General features: G+C 45.0%; 1 protein-coding gene across 3 annotated transcripts in view; it reads left to right on the top strand.

Moving 5' to 3' along the window:
- The window catches only part of exd1 (exonuclease 3'-5' domain containing 1), a 71,234-nt gene extending 58,192 nt beyond the window's left edge, over nt 1–13,042 (top strand). For 2 of the 3 annotated variants that reach the window (XM_033026587.1, XM_033026588.1), the window contains exons 10-11: nt 8,583–8,774; nt 11,919–13,042. In XM_033026587.1, the coding sequence (XP_032882478.1) occupies nt 8,583–8,774; nt 11,919–12,149 (423 nt within the window). In that variant the 3' untranslated portion in view covers nt 12,150–13,042. The remainder of the gene's footprint in view (nt 1–8,582; nt 8,775–11,918) is intronic. The other variant, XM_033026589.1, reaches the window with a different exon arrangement.
- The last annotated feature ends 9,689 nt before the right edge of the window (nt 13,043–22,731 follow it).

Here is a 22,731-nt window from a genome sequence, read left to right as displayed (position 1 = left end):
CTTGTCCAGTCCTTTTATAATTTTATATGTTTCTATAAGACTCTACAAATGTTGATTGATCTATCCTCAAATATTTTTTCATAACTGGTGCCTGATTTCCTAACAATTTCTAGCATTCTCGGATTAAATCAAGGAAAAAAATATTCTTCCATGTTTTGCATTTTATTCTGACACTGATCAGAAATGATAGCTAGCTTCATATCAAGGTTGAAGGCTTGAGACTGAAGAGGTATTGAATCATTGCAATTTAGATAAGTATTCTCTCCCAAGCATAATTTGCTGTGAGGCCATTCAATGGTCCAGTAGAGACCAGTGAGAAATAAAGTTCACGAGAAAACAGGAAATACGGGAAACTCTGCAGATTAGTTTGTTTCCATGGAAAGAAGAGGTAATGTTTCAGGTTAACATTTCAACAGACTGGGGAAGGATCATCAATCTGAATTGCTAACTCTGCCTCTCTATTCACAAATGCAGTGTGACCTTATGAGTCAACGTACGGTGCATTCAGAAAGTATTCAGACCCCTTCACCTTTTCCACATTTTGTTACGTTACAGCCTTATTCTAAAATGGATTAAATTCATTTTTTTTATCATCAATCTACACACAATACCCCATTAATAAAAAAACGAAAACAGGCGTTTAGAAATGTTTGCAAAGTAATTAAAAAGAAATAACTGAAATATCACATTTATATAAGTATTCAGACCCTTTACTCAGTACTTTGTTGAGGCACCTTTGGCAACGCTTGCAGCCTCAAGTCTTCTTGAATCTTGTTTCTCGTGGTCTGAGAGTCCACATTGTCCTTTTGGAAGGTTCTCTCATCTCCACAGAGGAACTCTGGAGCTCTGTCAGAGTGACCATCGGGTTCATGGTCACCTCCCTGACCAAGGCCCTTCTCCGATTGCTCAGTTTGGCCAGGTGGCCAGCTCTAGGAAGAGTCCCGGTGGTTCCAAAGTTCTTCCATTTAAGAATGACGGAGGCCACTGTGCTCTTCGGGACCTGCAATGCTGCAGAAATTGTTTTATACCCTTCCCCAGATCTGTGTCTCGACACAATCCTGTCTCGGGGGTCTACGGTCAATTTTGCTCAATTTTGAGTGTCATAGCAAAGGGTCTGAATACTTATGTAAATGTGATATTTTAGTTATTTGTAATTACTTTGCAACAATTTCTAAACACCTGTTTTCGCTTCTTCATTCTGGGGTATTGTGTGTAGATTGATGATAAAAAAAATGAGTTTCATCCATTTTAAAATAAGGCTGTAACGTCACAAAATGTGGAAAAGGTGAAGGGGTCTGAATACTTTCTGAATGCTCTGTCATAAGTCTGTCCAATATTTTCAGTTTTTTAATATATATAATATACTAGACCAAGTGCAGACCCGTTGGGTCTGTTCCCCCAATGTGCGGTTGTGGGGGGGGGGGGGGGGGCGGCACGCAGCGTCACACACACTAACTATCCCCCGCCCCGCACTCACGCTAATTACCCCCTTGATATTATATTAATATTATTAATTTGCTCCTTTTACCCCATAACCACCCTATCTACTGACGCATAGCCCCCAACTTGCAGTCACATCTAGGGGGGGGGGGGGGGGGGGGATCGGGCGGGGGTAGAGAGTGAGGGCAGAGAGAGAAGGGGCAGAGGCAGAGAGAGAGAGACACAGAGAGAGGGGCAAGAGGGATAGGGGGGGTGGAGAGGAGGAAGAGGGAGGGTGGGTGTGGGGGGAAAGGTGGTGGGAGGAGAAGGGAGAGGTCTAGGGGGGCTGATAGGGGGGGGAGGGGGGGGAGAGGAGGGGGGAGGGGAGGGAGGGAAGGGGGGAGAGGGGGAGAGGAGGAGGGGGTGGAGAGGGGAGGGAGGGGGGAGGGGGGGGGGAGGGGGAGGGTGGGGGGGGGGGGGGGAGAGGGGGGGAGGGGAGGGGGGGGGGGAAGGGGAGGGGGGGGGAGGATGGAGGGAGGAGGGGAGAGGGGGAGGGAGAGGAGGGGGGGGAGGAGAGGAGGGGGGGGAGAGGGAGGGGGGGGGGGAGGGAGGGAGGAGGGGGGAGAGGAGAGGGGGGGAGAGGAGGGGGGGGGGGGGATAGGAATGGGGAGAGGAAAGGGGTGGGGGAGAGGACCTCAAAAAACATTTTAGAACCAAAAAGACACATTCTGCAAGCATCGTAGAACCAAAAGAGACACTTTTTTGCAAACATTTTAGAACCAATAGACACATTCTTCAAGTGTTTTAGAACCACTAAGGACACTTACATTTGAGTAGACATGTGTTCAGTGTTATTCACAGCTCAGAGAAACGTGACCCTCTGCCTTCCTCCAGCTTGCAGACACTGATTGAGGCACACCACTTCCTGGTTTTATAGTCCCTCCCCCCTGCCGCCAGCAGGGGCAGCAGAGAGAATGGGGAATTTTGTAAAATCATTAATATCTCTGTCATTTTTCATCGACGGGAAAAATCCTCGGCACACATACGGCGGAGGGGGGCTCTGAGCAAGGTGGCCAAAAATGACGGCCGTAGGTGGCGGCGTTCTCTCGGAAATCGCAGCACAGATGGCCAAAACCGGTCAAGAACAGACTTTTAGTAATATAGATTGCAAGGGTAACTGCTCACGTTTCAGCAGGAATGGAGGAGGGATAGCTAGGACAACAAGAATGTAGATTGTGTAGGAAGGAACTGCAGGAACTGGTTTGCATTGAAGATAGACAAAAAGTGCTGGAGCAACTCAGCAGGTTAGGCAGCATGTCTGATGCTGAAAAGGATTTGTTCTGACCTATTCCTACCTCTAGGTTCCCCTCCCCCACATACATATGACAATAAAACACTCTTGACCTGTTGAATTACTCCAGCACTTTGTGTCTATCTGAAGAATATAGATTGAGATCAAGATTGCCTAGGTTAATGGTGACAGTTGGAGACAAAGTGAATAAGAGCTGTGAAACAAATTAGAATAAAAACATAAACAAAGGAATTTTAACGTTTTCAAATGCAGAGCTGTGGGACATGCCCAGCGGGTCAGGCTATGGTAATTTAGTTTAGTTTTGTTTAGAGATGCAGTGCGGAAACAGGCCCCATCGGCCCACCAAGGCTGCACCAACCAGCGATCCCTGCGCATTAGCACTATCCTACACATACTAGGGACAATTTACATTCATATCAAGCCAATTAACCTACAAACCCGTACATCTTTGGTGTAGGAGGAAACCGAAAAACACGGGGAGAACGCACAAACTCCGTACAGACAGCACCCGTAGTCGGATTCGAACCCAGAACACTGGCGTTGTAAGGCAACAACTCTACCACTGTGCCACAGTGCCGCCCTCTCCTAATGGAGAGGAGCACACAGTGTCATAGATGGACCAATTTACAGCAGAAATTGTTATTTCAAATAGAGACAGAGAAAGCAAGTTCCTTGAAGTTGAAAAATGAGTTACTGAGTCTGGAAAGGTACAGTGTGTCCAGGTGGAAGATGAGATGTTCTTGTTATATAGGCTGTGGGCCGAGGAGCTTTATTCTGGACTCCCCCAACATCGGGAACATGTTTCCTGCCTCAAGCGTGTCCAAACCCTTAACAATCTTATATGTTTTAATGAGATACCCTCTCATCCTTCTAAACGCCAGAGTGTACAAGCGCAGCTGCTCCATTCTCTCAGCAGTCCCGCCATCATTAGGCTGTGGGCCGAGGAGCTTTATTCTGCAGTTTCGTGACCCAAGTCACCAAACTACATGAAATTTTCACATATTGTGTAAAAAAAATTATATAAATCACCCCTGAAACTCGATATGAAGAAGACTTGCACATTTTTATTAGTCCAATCAAAGCACATTTAACATTGAGTTGTCTGCCAGTTGGCCAATCACGCGCTTTGTTTCAGGCTAGCACACAAAATGGCTGAGGGGGCTTCACAGATGCCTGTTTTACTGGAGATTCCGATTTGTTGTTCTGTGGAATAAATGTCGTGGAAACTTGCAGCAGGTAATTGTATTTAGTGGGAAAAGCATTAAAAAGGCTGAAGAAAGTGCTGCTAAGTTGATGGAAGTGTTGAAAGTGATGGAAGTCTTGAAAGCAAAGTCCCTGCTGAGGTCCTGGAACACAATGATTAAGAGCCAGGAACCAACTCTAACTAAAAGGTAAGATCTAAAGTCTGAATTTATGAAAATCTATCAGTATGGAGTTTAATTGATTTAATTGCACCCTTTTATAATGTGAATAAATTCATTCATTCACTTCATTCATTTGCTTACTTCATTCATTCACTTACTTCATTCATTCATGAAGTTGAGGGCCTAAACTATATGTATCCATAACACTGTCAATTAAACATTGTCTCTAATGCCAGCCTGTTGTAGAGTAATAAGTCTTTAACAGCTAATCTCGGAGCTGCCTGCGAAAACTTACCAGGAAAAGGTGCTCCGACCGTGGGACCTAGGTACTCGCGGTATAGTGAAGCCGCGGTCTCAATTAATAAGCGGCTGATTCGCCGCCGCGGATCATCTCCGCGGGCGGGCAGGAGGGGGGGGGGTGGAGGCTGTACATAGTGCCGTCTATAGCGGCCGTTATCAGACCCCGACAACGGGGAAAAAACGGAATGGAATTCCAATGCAATGGAAGCCTATAAATAGCGATCGATATCCCTCCGGTTTTTTCCCGTTGTCGGGGTCTGATAGACGGCACTATGTACAGCCTCCCCCCGCCCGCCCGCGGAGATGATCCGCGGCTCCGCGTTCGCTAAGCGGCCGCTTATTAATTGAGACCGCGGCTTCACTATACCGCGAGTACCTATGTCCCGCGATCGGAGCACTTTTTCCCGGTAAGTTTTCGCAGGCAGCTCCGAGATTAGCTGTTAAAGACTTATTACTCTACAACAGGCTGGCATTAGTGACAATGTTTAATTGACTGTGTTATGGATACATATAGTTCAGGCCCTCAACTTCATGAATGAATGAATGGATGAAGTAAGTGAATGAATGAAGTAAGTGAATGAATTTATTCACATTATAAAAGGGTGCAATTAAATTAATTAAACTCCATACAGATAGATTTTCATACATTCAGACTTTAGATCTTACCTTTTAGTTAGAGTTGGTTCCTGGCTCTTAATCATTGTGTTCCAGGACCTCAGCAGGGACTTTGCTTTCAAGACTTCCATCACTTTCAACACTTCCATCAACTTAGCAGCACTTTCTTCAGCCTTTTTAATGCTTTTCCCACTAAATACAATTACCTGCTGCAAGTTTCCACGACATTTATTCCACAGAACAACAAATCGGAATCTCCAGTAAAACAGGCATCTGTGAAGCCCCCTCAGCCATTTTGTGTGCTAGCCTGAAACAAAGCGCGTGATTGGCCAACTGGCAGACAACTCAATGTTAAACGTGCTTTGATTGGACTAAAAAATACCCGCAATTTTTCCGGTTTTTCTCTAATTTAATAAAAAATGTGCAAGTCTTCTTCATATCGAGTTTCAGGGGTGATTTATATAATTTTTTTACACAATATGTGAAAATTTCATGTAGTTTGGTGACTTGGGTCACAAAATCCTTTTTCTAGACACATTTTTGATGCTCGGCCCACAGCCTAATAAGAGTGCAGGAGAACACAGAGAGGTCAGAATGGGAGTGGGATGGATAATTTAAATGGCGAGCAACAGTAAGCTCAAAGTCCCCTCATGGAATGAACACAGCTGATCTATAAGGTGATTGGTCAACCTGCCTTTGGTTTCTCCAATATGGAGACCACATTATGTATATTTAATGCAGCACACAAGATTGGAAGAAGCGTAAGTGAATTGCTGATAGGACTGTAGGTACCTGGATGGTGGAAGGGGAAGAGGTATTGGGTCTCCTACAGTTGCTGGGGAAAATACTGCAAGTGGAATGGTTGGTAGCTTGGAAGAGCAGACTAGGAGAGAACAGGGACAGATCCGTTTCAAGTGCCGAAGGGAGGGAAGGCATCTGGTGCTGATGAACATATTTGATGCTGGTGAAAATTACTTAACAAGCGTTACTTCCTTTGGATGCCCCAGTTTGCTCCCACATGCATTTTGTTTAGATTGATTGGCTTCTGTAGATTGCCGCTAATGTTTCGGGATTTTATGAGAAAGGGAGTTAACATAAAACAGGTGATTGATGGTCAGTGTCGACTCAGTGGGCCGAAGGGTCTGTTTCCATGCTGTATTTTTCAATCAGGAGGAGAAAGCACGATGGAGATTAAAACTGAGAGAATGAGCCAAGCGAGACTGGGAGGCAGCATAGTCAAGTTAGCTTTTGAAGTCTGCAGGCTTGAATAGATATTTGTCATTTGCTTGTACACTTTTGAATTCTCTGCCACTTCCAGGAATACCAAACGTGAAGAAGTTCTCCGCTCTACAGTGGATTTCAGTCTCTATTTGCCTAGTACATCTTACAATAGTTTCTGCTTCGTTTCTTGTATTTGATGTGATGATGGCCAAACCTCTCACAGCTCCACAGCCAACTCATTTAATGTGGATTCCAACTCAAATTTCACACTTCGCAATTCAGTTTCACCCAGAATCATAGATGTGTTCATACTTCTAATATCTCTTTATGCACCATTTTCATTGCATCCTGAGATTCATGCTTAATTCCACATGCTGGTACATACCACTCTTGACCTCTCTGCAACAACACTGACTTACTCTGTCTTGAGCCTGACTGATGCAGGGCCTTGCCACTAAATGTCAACTGTTCCTTTCCATCGATAAATGCTGTTCAACCAGTGTTTGTTTGTTCCTTCAAATTCTAACATCTTGTGTCTCCTTATTTACTCTCTTCCCCAATTCTGTCTTCAATTTGAAATGTTAATTCTGTTTCTTTTTCTACAACTGCTGCCTGACTGACGGAACGTTTATAGCAATTTTTGTGTTGTTTTCAGATTACCAGCATCTGCAGAATGAAGACATATTTTGCTTATTCCCTTCCACTTTGCTCCAATCTGGCAGTGCAACTCAAAGATCCTATAGCGAGCAAGATAGATCACTCGACGAAAAAGACGTAGTACGGTCATGGGCAGATTCATGGGTAATTTTCGGCCCAATTTCCGTAACCAGCTTCCGTCTCCACACCAAAGATCCCAAAGATATTAGTGCGGAGACGGAAGCCGGTTACGAAAACATCCTCGTAAAAATAAAAGTTATTTTAGTAAAAACCTTCTCCTCATTTTCAGAATTATAATTTATGAACACAAACTGTTCCCCCGCAACGTTGATTACACTGCGAGTCAGGTCGGGTCGGGTTACTGAAATGGATGAAAAAAAGCTCCACGTTCCGCTCTGTTGCGTACTACACGTCAGCCCATAGCATTTAGCAGGAGTGGTCTATCTTGCTCCAAAATAGGATCTTTGGTGCAACTTGCCTCTTCCAAAACTGCATTCCAACCTAGGAATACGCAGTCAAATCCTCTCACACATACCTCTAACCCCTGTACACATAGAAACATAGGAAATAGGTGCAGGAGTAGGCCATTCGGCCCTTCGAGCCTGCACCGCCATTCAATATGATCATGGCTGATCATCCAACTCACTATCCTGTACCTGCCTTCTCTCCATACCCCTTGATACCTTTAGCCACAGGGGCCACATCTAACTCCCTCTTAAATATAGCCAATGAACTGGCCTCAACTACTTTCTGTGGCAAAGAATTCCACAGATTCACCACTTTCTGTGTGAAAAGGTTTTTTTCTCATCTCGGTCCTAAAAGACTTCCCCCTTATCCTTAAACTGTGATCCATTGTTCTGGACTTCCCCAACATGGGGAACAATCTTCCTGCATCTAGCATGTCCAATCCCTTAAGAATTTTGTACGTTTCTATAAGATGCCCCCTCAATCTTCTAAATTCTAGCGAGTACAAGCCGAGTCTATCCAGTCTTTCTTCATATGAAAGTCCTGACATCCCAGGAATCAGCCTGGTGAACCTTCTCTGTACTCCCTCTATGGCAAGAATGTCCTTCCTCAGATTAGGAGACCAAAACTGTACGCAATACTCCAGGTGTGGTCTCACCAAGACCCTGTACAACTGCAATGTCACATGTTTCTCTCTACCCTGAGAGAGCAAACCTTTGGTGCACACTCACCTCTTCACACACTTCCCTCCAACCTCTATACACAGACTATACTGCTAAAGAAATATGTAGGCAGCAACTGCAGATGCTGGTTAAGACACAAAAAGCTGGAGTAACGCAACGGGACAGGCAGCATCTCTGGAGAGAAGGAATGGGTGACGTTTTGGGTCGAGTGGATCATGATCCCACAGACGAGCACCAGGCATATAAAATCTAAATATAGATCTGAAGTAGGGTCTCGACCTGAAACGTCGACCATTCCTTCTCTCCAGAGATGCTGCCTGTCCCGCTGAGTTACTCCAGCTTTTTGTGTCTCTCTATGCTGCTTAAAACTGATTAGAGACTGATTAGGAAGGTAGCTGCATGGTTAATCCAGTAACAAAGTGAGTTAAGTTTAGCTATAACTGACAACCTCTCGGAGAGTATATTATTTTACTTTGAAATCTGTAAAGAGGTCAGTGGTTATCATGATCGTTTTTTATTGGCTTGCCTTCTGTCTTTGATGTGTAGGTTAATCCAAAGGTGTGGAGCTGCCGTCCACTCCCCCGACACTTGCTGCAGAGTGCAGGAATGGAAGTCATGCTTCTGCTCTCACTCCGCACTGTTTTGATGGACAAGCTAATGATGGATTTCACAACGCAAGTGGATAACTACATGAGCATGTACAGAAATATGCCCAACATTTCTTTTGGGTATGCTGAGGTAGGAGCTGTTGGGCAATCAAGAAAATACCTCCAAGTAATTTCTGGTTGAATTGCTCATCTTTCTTTTTGTCCTCCAAATGGACCTGCTGGGAGTGTCTCAACAGTAAATGGTTTGATGATTCTTGCCCAAGGCAAAAAATACCTTCCTCCAGGGGCGGAAATCGCTATCAAAACATGGGAGGGACACAATTTCTTGGTGGCTACGCGCGCGCACACACACACACACGCTCGCATGCAAGCGCACACACACGCACGCGAGGCTTTGGAGGCTTCGGCCGTGGGCCCTGTGGACGGCAACATCGGGAGCTGACCTGGTTGTTGACCGACTCCGAACTCCAGAAACAGCAGCTTCGTCCGCCCCAAATCGTGGGGCTTGAATCGGCCCGTTCGCGGGTCCTTTCATCGCCCGGCGCGGCTTAGAATCGGCCGGCGGGAGCCTCGATGCAGCAGATTGATTTTAAGCCGCGCCGGGCGATGAAAAGCCCTGCGAACGGGCCGGTTCAGCCATTAGAAAGCATCTGATACCCGCTTGAATCTTTCAATAGCTACAATGTGATAAATAACACTTAAACAAATAAAACTGAAGTAAATAAAGGCAAACAGAAGAACCAACCTTGGAGGGGGGGGGGTGAGAGAGATGGGAAAAAATACTAAATAACGTGAATGAGGGACTTAACTGCAAGCCAGCCAGGAAACCTGTTCGACCGGAGCCCTTAATGACCTGAACCGTTTAAATCTTTCCTATCCACCAATACATCCAATTAGTTCAAATGGTAATTGTACCCGCATCAGACAGCTTTAAGATATTCTGCGTGAATACCTTCAGTAATACTTGAAAGTCAAAACACAATTGGTGACACATCATGTTAATACGATGTCAATAGAGACATTTAACAAGCGCTTAACAGTGACACCCCCACTGTCTCACGGAAAGCGGAGATTTTAATAGATTTTCTTTCACCAAATTTCAAAATCCGGATTACAAAACATGGGGGGGGATTGTCCCCCACCTCTCAAAACATGGGGTGGACGTATCGCTCCCCGGGATTTCCGCCCATACCTTACACTCAACGTGTAGGAAGGAACTCCAGGTGCTAGTTTAAATCGAAGATAGACACAAAAAGCTGGAGTAACTCAGCAGGACAGGCAGCATCTCTGGAGAGAAGGAATGGGTGACGTTTCGGGACAAGACCCTTCTTTAGGCTGTCAGGAGAGTGGGCGGTACATAGATAAGGAAGTGTATAGATAAGGAAGAGTAAGGTGTGAAATCCCTTTGTCCTGTTTTCACACCTTACACCGAACTCTGACAAGTGCTATTGTGGAGAAGTCCAGACAATGGCCCACCTACTGACTTGCGGCAGAAAGGCATGCACTGCGGACAATCTCTGCAGAGGCACTGGCTGTGGCAAAGCGATGGCAGAAAGTCGTCTGACACACGAGCAAACAATCACCTTACACTTCCTTATCCATGTACCTTCCATTCAACGATTCCCCTCAGCAGCTTTCTCCGCAGAGTGTACAGTTGTGGAAGGTGTGGGGTTGACTTGATATTGAAACTACAGAGCAGTATGGAAAAAATGTGACGCTTGCCTGCAAAGTTCTTGGGATTTCTGATAGGCAAACAGTTACTTTGATGAAACCTGGGAAGAAACAGTGCTGACGAGGACTGTGTCTGAGGCTCTGACGTCCTCTCCACGAAGCTTGTGCCCAATTTGCTAATATAGTTAATTCTGAAAAACATTCTGTCTGTGCTTCGAAACTTACTGTTTGACTAATTCCGTGCAAAGTGTTTAGCAATTTCAGGAAACTACTCTGCAATGAAAAGCAAATTAAAAAATAAAAGCAGAGATTTTATTTTACTGCCTAGCCCATTTGATGAAACCCACCATTCGATGCATCGTCTTGACATTCTCATGCATGCCCAATTGAACTTTAGCAATAGACCAATCTCCCATGTGGTGGAAACTCGAGGTAGCAGCAAAACCGTTGATCGTTTTTGTTTTAGACACCTGGTCTTAAATGGCATACATCATGCAATGAGGCCACTCTGACTTTGAAGGATAGCAGGCAGCCTGTGCTGCTTGCTGGGAAGTTGCTTGTGCAGTATTGTGCTACACACAGGGTATGTGAATGGCGTGGGATCCACACACCAGAGGCAGGCTGGGCACAAGGTGATTTTTGGATTATTAGAGGAAGCCCAACCATTCCTAAACAGTGATCAGCCCCTGACACCTTTAACATAAGTACTTCCTCCACTCCCTTTCAGTGATTGGGGTTAGGCCATATTTCCTGTAATACCACGAAAGAGCAAAACACTAGTTCTTTTTGGAAATGCTAAGTGTCTGTAAACTCAGAAAATTATTTTTAAGATGTAGACTTAAAGTTATTTAACACAAAAAATAAACTGCTGGAGGAACTCAACAGGCCAGGCAACAAGGATGAAGAAGGGTTTCAGCCCGAAACGTTGCCTCTTTCCTTCGCTCCATAGATGCTGCCGCACCCGCTGAGTTTCTCCAGCAATTTTGTCTACAGGCAACAAGGAAATGGATAGATTACATTTTTTCATACTTCTCAAAGTGTGTCTCCGATTATTTAACACATTAACAGACATTTAAGGCAGGGAATGCGAGAAATACTTAACAGGTCAGGCAGCGTCAGTAGAGAGTAAAGTTGATGAACTTTCATCACATTTTTTTCAGCATACAGGCTTTTATAGGTTTCTTGATTTCATGCCTTCTGTTCCAAAAATATCACGTAACTTACACATATTTGCTACAATATAATTCATAGTCTCCAGCAACCCACATTTATGAGGCTGCTCTAATGAATTAGAAGTAATCATGTGGTAATTGAGGAATGAGAAATGCATTGACCATAAGTGATAGATAGCAGTGACTGTAGTTCTGCTAATAGCCCTTAGAGACTCAGCAGTAATCTGGCCTTTTGGCTCTGTCCTTAATGCTCATTTTTGTGTTCACCAGAATGTCTTGTTGCCTCATTCACTTGACATCCTGTTGAGATTCCTCCATTTGAGTGTGAAATGGGCTAGATGTTTAATTGGACGGTGTCCACTCTGATTCTTATTTGAGGTTTATTTCTCCCCATATACTCGTGTCACATTTATCTGCTTATTTTTTGCCAGATCTCCTCACTGGAGCTTCCGTATGAATTGAAGGAGTTAACTGTTATTCATAAGTTAAGACGAGAGGATGCGCTAAAGAAATATAGAACTGATGAGAATGGCCTCCTAGTGCGACCATACCCTCACTTTGAAAATAACCCCAAGGAAAGGATAATAAACATAGACGACATTCCAGAGCTTGAAACAACCAAGACATCAAGAGGAGATGGAATTGAAGTGCAGAATGAGTGAATTCCATTGCTCAAGCCCAGTCCTGATTGTGGTGAAGACAATTGTCCTCCCCTGGAGCGAATCAGTCTTTCAGCAGCCAAACCTTGAAGAAAATTCATGCCCATCAATGCAGAGAACCCAACTGTGTTGTGTTGGGATAGTGATGTGACGATAGTGATTTTAGTGCTGTGGAGATGATCAAGCATTTCCAACTGGGTTGCTGTGCCAAGAAACTCGAGTTACACATCAACGTGATTCCCAAGATCTTTGGACCAAACCAAGACCTCTCTGAAGACAGTACATTTCAAATTAATCCCAAAAACCTACTTTTCAAAGTCAAATTTATTCGTCACATGCACCCGAAGATGCAGTGAAATTTCAGAAATGGGTGACTCCTCAAGAAATTTTGTTGGGCCGCACTGGCCTGGAGCCGCTTCTGATGGTAGCTTATTTGGGTGACTGATTATCTTTTAATGCTCCAGCATTTTATACATGGGGTGAGAGTCGTGGGTTTCATTTGCACTGTGAGCTTCCAGTTGGAGTATGCTGCGGGAAGGAAAATGCTGAATGAATGCTACCAATTTGATGCTTCAGCTAAGCAACAGCAAAATATTATTTGTTTAAATTTGATGAAAATACAAATATGAACATGCACTCTGATGAATGCAGTAAGTATCCAGGTTTGAAGAAAAGTCTCGACCCGAAACGTCACCCATTCCTTCTATGCAGAGATGCATCCTGTCCCACTGAGTTACTCCAGCATTTTGTGTCCATCCTTGGTTTTCACCATGGTATCCCATGGAAGTTTTACTTTTAGGGTTTGAACACCAAATTTACTTTAAGCTATTAAAAATTGAAATAATGTGCAAGTTCAGAAATCATTCCAAATAAATTTCTTCAAAAATGAACCAAGATGGGGTTTTTTCATTGATTTATTTATTTTTTAACAAATATTTATTTTATTAGAAGCAATTGTACAAGGAGAATCGACATAACAATTATACAATTTTCGTACAGCTTCATTTTTAACATTTTATAAACTAATAAGTGAATTGGAAAATGGAAAAAAGGAAAGAAGGGAAAGGAAGAAGAAAGTAAAGAATTTCGAAAAAGATACGAAAAAGAAGAAAAACCCCTGAACTAACGAAGAAGTGAAAAATAAAGCGGAGATATATCCCACTACCCTTCCCTACGCCCACTCACCCAACCCTAGCATCGGGTTTGAATTTGTGTTCAACCATTCTGTTGAAGAAATTCAATGAAAGAAGACCATATTTTGGAAAATTGGTCTGATTTGTCAGACAAAACAAGCCTTATTTTTTCTAAATGTAGTGTCTCGGTCATTTTCACTGTGGGGACTGTTATCTTTTTCCAGAATTTAAGTATGTTTTTTCGCAGTTATTAAACCGTAGTCAAGGAAGTGTCTTTGGAATATCGTTAACTTAGGGCAGCCCTCTGACATTCCTAATATTATTAATTTTGAATCTGACTCCAATTGAATTTTGAGTGTTTTAGAAATGGATTGAATATTCCCATCCAGAAATGTTGTATTTTTATACAGGACCAATATGTTATATTCTTGACAAAATGAGGAGGTGATGTTTACATCTCTAGAGGAACGTTCTGCTTTCTTCTGCCTTTATTGGGTGAGGTTGAGCAGTCTAGGATTTTATTTATTGGAACTTAGAAACTAAAGTGGTCATCTCTTAAGTGGAGCCGCAGAAGATGGGCAAGATCCTCGATGTGTATATCTCCATGTGTATCTCCCCGGTAAAACAGAGAAGATAAGGGAACTTAGGACAGTCAATGGAGATGTCTTTAGGACAGTCTGTGTTACGGTTGAGGAGGTGCTGAACGTCCAAAGGCGTATGATGGTAGATAAATCTGGGCCAAATTAAATATGTTTAAGGACACTGGGAAGCTAGAGGATAAATTGCAGGCGCCCTTGCTCGGAGATATAAATTATCATTAGACACGGGTGAGGTCCCGGAAGACTAGATGGTGGCTCATGTTTAGCCTCTATGTAAGGAGGTCTGCGAGGAAAAACTTGGGAACTGTAGACCAGTGAGTCTAACATCTGTTGTAGGCAAGTTACTGAAGAGTATTTCTGAGGGATAAGATATATGTGCATTTGAGTGATACAGCATGGAAACAGGCCCTTTGGCCCAGCTTGCCCATGCCGACCAAGATGCCCCAACTAATCTTGTTCCACCAGCCCACATTTGGCCCATGCCCCTATAAACCTTTCCTATCTATGTACCTGTCCAAATGTCTTTTAAATGTTCTTCTAGTTTCTGTCTCATCTACTTCCTCTGGTAGCAAGGCATTTCGTAATCTTCCGCGTGGTAGGTTGCTCTGGAAGGTTAGATCGCATGGACTGAATAGAGAATTGCCTTCATGGTAGGAAGATGGAAGGTTGTTTATCAGGCTTGAGGCCTGTGACTAGTGGTATTTGTTAACAGCGAGGAAAGTATAGGAATCAATAATAATTAGACCATCACGCAAACCAACCTCCCGTCCATTGACTCTACACTCACGCTGCCTCGGCAAGGCCACCAGCATAATCAAGGACAAGTTTCAACCCACGCACTCCCTCTTCTCCCCTCTCCCTTCAAGCAAGATGCAGAGAAGTGTAAAAATGCCCAACTCCAGATTAAGGGGCAGTTTCTTCCAGTTGCTAAACATTTTACTGCCCACACTGACCTTTGTGTCCTAGGCCTCCATGGTCAGGGATTTTGAAGTCACAATTTGGAGGAACAGCATCTCATAAATTTGCTTGGGCAGCTTACAACCCAGGGGTATCAATATTGATTTCTCTAAATTTAAGTAACCCCTGCGTTCCCTCTCCATCACTTCCCCATCCAAGTCACACCAGCTTTTCGTTCTCACCTAGCAAACAACTAACAATGACCTGTTCCCTTTATCATTGTTATCTTTCATCCATTTGTTTCATATCTACATCATCGTCTATATCTCTCGTTTCCCTTTCCCGTGACTTTATGTCTGAAGAAGGGTCTCGACCTGAAATATCACCCATCCCTTCTCTCCAGAGATGCTGCCTGTCCCACTGAGTTACTCCAGCATTTGATGTCTAGTTTTTCCCCCCAGCTGAACCATCCTAGTAGAGAGCAGTCCTGCACCTTCTCCAACCTCATCTACTGTACCTGGTTCAAGATGTGGACTTATACATTGGCAAGACCAAACATGGACTGGGTGATTGTTTCACTGAACACGTTCGCTCAGTCTGCCTGGACCTACCTGATCTCACAATTGCCAAACACTTTAATCCCCATTGACGCCAAATGCAAATTGGAGGAACAGCATCTCATATTTTGCTTGTGCAGCTAACACCGCAGCGGTATGAATATTGATTTCTCTAACTTCAAGTAATCCCCTCTCTCTCCATCCCTCCCCCATCCAAGTCGTACCAGCTTCAGTCATCCTGTTTATTGTCTATACTTGTTCTCACATAGCCCACAGCTAACAATGGCCTGTTTCCTTTATCACTGTTACTTTTTTGCATATCTTTCATTCATTTGTTCTATATCTCTATATCACTGTCTATATCTCTCGTTTCCCTTTACCCTGATTCTCAGTCTGAAGAAGGGTCTCGACCCAAAACGGCACCCATTCCTTTTCTCCGGGGAAGCTGTCTGACCCGCTGAGTTACTCCAGCTTTTTGCATAATTTCGGTTTAAACCACCATCTGCAGTTCCTTCCTACACACTACCACCTACCTCATTGGACAATGAGAGGAGATCTCTCATAAGGCTTGTGTATGAAGGAACTGCAGATGCTGGTTTAAACCAAAGATAGACACAAAATGCTGGAGTAACTACGGGACCGGCAGCATCTCTGGAGAGAAGGAATGGGTGACGTTTCGGGTCGAGACCCTAAAGACCTGGTCACCCATCCCTTCACTCCAGAGATGCTGCCTGTCCCGTTGTGTTACTCTGGCACTTTGTGTCTACCTCATAGGGCTTGACAGCAGGACGAGTGTCTTGCAGAGAGTGTGTTTTCCGTAGCTGAGTGCTCACAGCCATTGATTATGGTGGAGACCACATTGGGCTAAGGTGGAATAGAAATTATTTCATGCAGAGGGTGGGAGAAATTAAAATTCACTGTTACAGATGGCAGTGGGGGTTCATCATTGAGTTCATTCAAAGCAAAGAGTGAGATTTCTAGATACCAAGGGATATGGCGATAATTCAGGAAAATTGTACTGAAGTGGAACATAGTACAGCACAGGAACAGTCCCTGCACTCGACAATGTCCCAGCCAAACATGATGCCAAGTTAAATTAATCTCATCTGCCTGCAGGTGATCCATATCTCCTCAATCCCTGCATTTCCATAAGCCCATTAAATGCCACTGTCGTGTCTGCCTCCACCTCTACCCTTGACAGTGTGTCCCAGCCACCCACCATTCTGTGTAAAGAAAATGTATTCCACACTTTAAACTTTGCCTTTCTCATCTTAAAGCTATCTCCTCTAGTTTCATCCTTGAGGAAAAAAGTTCTGACTGTCTACCCCATCTATAGCTCAGAATTTGACATACTTATATCAGGTATCCCGACAGCTTCTGACACTCCGGATAAAACAATTCAAGTTGGTCCAAACTCCTTATAGCGAACATCCTCGAATGCAGGCAACTTCAAGTTCAAATGTGTTGGTCACGTGCACCATAAGGTGCAGTGAAATGTCATTTACCATGCCGCGTTAAAATTTAAAAAGGACACAATACACAACATAATTCAACACAGACATCCACCAAAGCATTCTTCACTGTGGTGGAAAGCAATACAGTTCAGACAGTCCTCCCTTGTTCACCCGTGGTCGGGGCCCTGACCCTCCGTAGTCACCTCTACGGATGGCCCAATGTTCAGGACCTCTGGTCGGAACGCCGACGTCAGGGCAGGTCGAGCACACCCCGCGGCCCGGAGCTCCCAAATCGGCCACCTCCTTACCGGAGACCGCGGCTTCCAGATGTTGTAGACCGCAGGCCAGCGGTCGGAGCTCTTCTCCAGCGACCCCCAGCGAGGGATCCACAGACAGAGGCTCTAGGATGTTGTAGTCCGCAGGCCAGCGGTCGGAGCTCTTCTCTGGCGACAAGATGGTCCGCGATGTTAAAAATCCCACTGCGCCGCCGCTGAAGCTCTGGACCTGCGAGGCAGGCATTATGGTGAATCTCTTCTGCACCTTCTCCAAAGCTTCTAAATCCTTACTGCAACAGGGCAACAAGAACTGCACACAATACTCCAATGCAGCCTAACTTAATTCCTATCAAGCTGGCCTCCTGACACCTGTACTAAATTCCCTGACCGATGAAGGCAAGTAGACCATAAGCCTTCTTTACCACTCTAGTTTAGTTTAGAGGTACAATGCGGAAACAGGCCCTTCAAAACGCCATGTCCGCACCGACCAGCAATCCCCGCACACTAACACTACCCCTACACACACTAGGGACAATTTTACATTTATACCAAGCCAATTAACCTACTAACCTGTACATCTTTGGCGTGTGGGAGGAAACCGAAGTAAACCCACGCATGTCACGGGGAGAACGTACAAACCGTGCAGACAAGCACCCGCAGTCGGGATCGAACCTGGGTCTCTGGCGCTGTTAGGCAGCAACTCTACCGCTGCGCCACCGTACCGTCCTTTCACTTTCAGGGAGTAAGGTCCTGCTTACATCAAAGCTGTTAAGGGCCATGCCATTAATTGTATATTTTCCTCCAAATGTTCAACAACTCATACTTGCTCAGGTTAAACTCCATCACCCATTATGAATGCTAACAGGTCATTCCTGTTGAAGCTGGAGTCTCGAGGCAACAACACATGTACCCGTAGATTGTGGCAAGGCTTGCACGCTATAATAGGCCACAAAGCGAAGGCATGCAGTATCACTGGCAACAATTGGTCACTCCCAGATGAATTCAATCCAGTCTACACCCTGTTTGAACAGAAGGTTGATGGAATGGTCTCGGGTGCACCGGTGCCAACAGTGACTGAGGCAGATGTAAGATCTGCAGAAAGTAATTGGTCTAGTTGGAGTCCTCGGCGTCCTCAGGACCTGTGCAGATCAGCTGGCAGAGGTATTAACAGATATCTTTAACCTCTCACGACTCCATTCTGATATTCCAACCTGCTTCACAAAAAAAACACTATCATCCTGATGCCGTAAAATCATGCATTAATGGTGGCTCCGACATCCACCATCATTAACTCCAGCCTTCCAGCCAGCCTGCTTCCAATGCAGTTCGCAATAGATCCACAGCAGACGCCATCTCCCAGGCCCTAAATTCATCTCCAGAACACCCAGACAACAAGGACTACCACGTTAGACTCCTATTTATTGACTATCAGTCTGTCTTCAACACCATAATCCCATCCAAACTCACCTCCAATCTCTGGGATCTAGGAATTGTCCCGCCCGCCTCTGCCACTGGAAGCTCGATTTTCTTACCCACAGACCTCAATCAATGAGGGTAGGTGATAACGATACAATACGATAGAACTTTATTTATCCCAGGAGGGAAATTGATCTGCCAACAGTCATAAAACACTACAAGAGACATGAAATTAAAGTTATGAGTGCATTCCAGGATTGGGATGTGCAAAGATTGGGGGGGGGGCGTGTCAGTCTACGAGAAATGGGGAGAATTGTACAGTTTGATAGCCACAGGGGAAAAGGATCTCCTGTGGTGTTCTGTGCTGCATCTTGGTGGAACCAGTCTGTTGCTGAAGGTGCTCCTCAGGTTGACCAGTGTGTCATGGAGGGGGTGAGCTGTATTGTCCAGGATTCTCCGCAGTTTGAGGAGCATCATCCTCTCCAAGACCACCTCCCATGAATCCAACTCCGCCCCCAGCCTTCCCTGATGTGTTTGTTGATCCGATTGTGTCCGCAGCCTTCGCCCTGTTGCCCCAGCACACAGCAGCGAAGAAAATGGCACTGGCTACCACCGATTGGTAGAACATCTGCAGCATCCCACAGCTTCTCAAAAAGTACAGGCGGCTCTGTCCCTTCTTGTGCAGAGCCTCAGCGTTCCTGGACCAGTCAAGATTACTGTCAAGTTTATTCCTCAGTAAGCTGCACATCCACACATCCAGTCTGTTTTATGCTCTAAGAACACGCACATCCTCTACAAGTTGTTTGGGTAGAGAACAGGGTCCCCCAGTTAAAGCATCGTGCTGGTGGTGAGAACCTGGTTGGGCCTCTGTGAAGGAAGAGATGAATGCTTCTCTGCCCATCCTGATGGAGGGGCAGGGGGATTGGATATTTAAACCCAAGAGCTATACCAGCTAGAGGGACAAGTGCAACAAAAGCATGGAACCATCTCCAAGCGGACAGCACTCTGACTTGGAAATATATTGTGTAGGAAGGAAATGTCAGAAGAAGGGCCTCGACCCGAAACGTCACCTTTTCTCCAAGAGATGCTGTCTGACCCGCGGAGTTACTCCAGCTTTCTGTGTCTATCTTGGAAATATATTCCCTCACCGTCGCCTGATCCACATTCTGGAACTCCCTCCATAACAGCTTTGCAGGTAAAGCCACACTTCAAGGACTGCAGTGGTTCAAGATGGCAGCTCACCTTCACCTTCTCAAAGGCAAATTATAGTTGGCTCAGCCTGTGAAGCCCACATCCCTTGAATCAATTAAAGAAAATTGTGTCAATGAATAGAAAAATAGGTGCAGGAGTAGGCTATTCAGCCCCTCGAGCCATTCAATATAATCATGGCTGATCATCTAAAATCAGTGCCCCGTTCCTGCTTTTTCCCCATATCCTTTGATTCCTTTAGCCCTAAGAGCTAAATGTAACTCTCTCTTGAAAACATCCAGTGAATTGGCCTCCACTGCCTTCTGTGGCAGAGAATTCCACAGATTCACAACTCTGGGTGAAAAAAGTTTTTCCTCATCTCAGTCCCAAATGGCCTACCCCTTATTCTTAAATTGTGACCCCTGGTTCTGGACTGCCCCAACATTGGGAACATTTTTCATGCATCTAGCCTTAAGAATTTTATATGTTCCTATAAAATTCCCTCTCATCCCTCTAAATTCCAGTGAATACAAGCCCAGTCGACCCATTCTTTCATCATATGTCAGTTCCACCATCCCAGGAATTAACCTGATGAATCTACACTGCACTCCCTCAATGGCAAAAATGTCCTTCCTCAAATTAGGGGACCAAAATTGCACACAATATTCCAGGTGCGGTCTCACCAGGACCCTGTAAAACTGCAGTAGGACCTCCTTGCTCCTAAACTCAAATCCTCTCGCAATGAAGGCCAACATGCCATTAGCTTTCTTCACTGCCTGCTGTACCTACATGCTTACTTTCAGTGACTGATGTACAAGCACACCCAGGACTTGTTGCACCTCCCCTTTTCCTAATCTGACAACATTCAGATAATAATCTACCTTCCTGTTCTTGCCACCAAAGTGGATAACCTCACATTTATCCTCATTATACTGCATCTGCCATGCATCTGCCCACTCAACCAACCTATCCTAGTCACCCTGCAGCCTCATAGCATCCTCCTCGCAGCTCACCCAGCTTTGTGTCATCCGCAAATTTGGAGATGTCACATTTAATTCCCTTATCTAAATCGTTAGTATATATTGTAAATAACTGGGGTCCCATCACCGAGCCTTGCAGCACCCCACTAGACACTGCCTGCCATTCTGAAAAGGACCCGATAATTCCTACTCTTTGCTTCCTGTCTGCCAATCAGTTCTCTATCCATGTCATTACCCTACCCCCAATACCATGTGCACCCATTTTGCACACTAATCTCTTGTGTGGGTCCTTGTCAAAGGCTTTTTGAAAGTCCAGATACACCACATCCACTGGTTCTCCCATATCCATTCTACTTATTACATCCTCAAGCATGATTTCCCCTTCATAAATCCATGCTGACTTTGACCGATCCTGTCACTACTTTCCAAATGCGCTGCTATATCTTCTTTAACAATCGACTCAAGCATCTTGCTCACCACCAATGTAAGGCTAACTGGTCTATAATTCCCTGTTTTCTCTCTCCCTCCTTTCTTAAAAAGTGGAGTTACATTGGCTACTCTCCAGTCCACAGGAACTGATGCAGAGTCGAGAGAACATTGGAAGTAGGTTAGATTCAAGAATCCTGCAATGTGGCAGATGATATCAGAGGTGTCACAGATTTAGGAGGGAAAAAGCGGGACAAGGAAGGAATAATTTATGTTTGGCACTATATGTCTGCCTGGATAATCCAGTTAGTTCTTGGGAGAAGATAGAAGCTATTTATATGTCTGAGGGACTATGGAGACTGTAGAGGGAAGTTCTCCCAAGGAAATAAGGTCAGTGAATGCTTGGGAGACAAGGATCTGATGTTCATGTAATGTATGAGGAGCGTTTGAGAGCTGTGTGTGGCCTCTGTGAGATGTAGGTCAGTTTACTAAACCAAGGGTCTTGACCCGAAATGTCACCTATCCATGTTCTGTAGAGAGGCTGCCTGACCTGCTGAGTTCATAAATCATAAGTGATAGGAGCAGAATTAGGCCATTCGGCCCATCAAATCTACTCCACCATTCAATCATGGCTGATCTATCTCTCCCTCTCAGCCCCATTCTCCTGCCTTCTCCCCATAATGCTTGACACCCGTACAAAGCAAGAATCTATCACTCTCTGCCTTAAAAATATCCATTAACTTGGCTTTCACAGCTTTCTGCGGCAATGAATTCCACAGATTCACCACCCTCTGACTAAATAAATTCATCCTCATCTTCCTAAAGGAACATCCTTTCATTCTGAGGCTTTGACCTCTAGTCCTAGACTCTCCCATGTGAAAACATCCTCTCCACATCCACTCTATTCAGGCCTTTCATTATTCGGTAAGTTTCAATGAGGTCCTCCCTCATCCTTCTGAACACTAGCAAGTAGAGGCCCAGTGGCATCAAACGCTCATCATATGTTACTCCAGCGCTTTGCGTCCTTTTGCTTATGACAACCACCTTATCAGGAGGTTGAATGACAATATTGGGCTTGATTCTCAGAGAGCACAAAGTGGAGGGTGGAGCTGGTAAGACCAATGGAGAAACTGAGATAGACAAAAGTGCTGGAGAAACTCAGCGGGTGCAGCAGTATCTATGGAGCGAAGGAAATAGGCAACGTTTCGGGCCGAAACCCTTCTTCAGACTGATGTGGGGGGGGGGGGGGGCAGGAAGAAGAAAGGAAGAGGAGGAGTCAGAGGGCTGAGGGAGAGCTGGGAATGGGAGGAGACAGCAAGGGCTACCAGGAATAGGAGAAGTCAATGTTCAAGCCGCTGGGGTGCAGACTGCCCAAGCGGAATATGAGGTGCTGCTCCTCCAATTTCCGGTGGTGCTCACTCTGGCCATGGAGGAGGCCCAGGACAGAAAGGTCAGATTCGGAATGGGAGGGGGAGTTGAAGTGCTGAGCCACCGGGAGGTCAGGTTGGTTAATGTGGACCGAGCGAAGGTGTTGGGCGAAACGATCGCCAAGCCTACGCTTGGTCTCACCGATGTAGATCAGCTGACATCTAGAGCAGCGGATGCAATAGATGAGGTTGGAGAAGGTGCAAGTGAACCTCTGCCGCACCTGGAAAAACTG

The sequence above is a fragment of the Amblyraja radiata genome, chromosome 9, assembly GCF_010909765.2.
Source record: "Amblyraja radiata isolate CabotCenter1 chromosome 9, sAmbRad1.1.pri, whole genome shotgun sequence".
In the NCBI taxonomy this organism is placed as follows: domain Eukaryota; kingdom Metazoa; phylum Chordata; class Chondrichthyes; order Rajiformes; family Rajidae; genus Amblyraja; species Amblyraja radiata.
The sequence above is the reverse complement of the archived record's forward strand: the minus strand, read 5'-3'. Positions and strand labels throughout refer to the sequence as shown.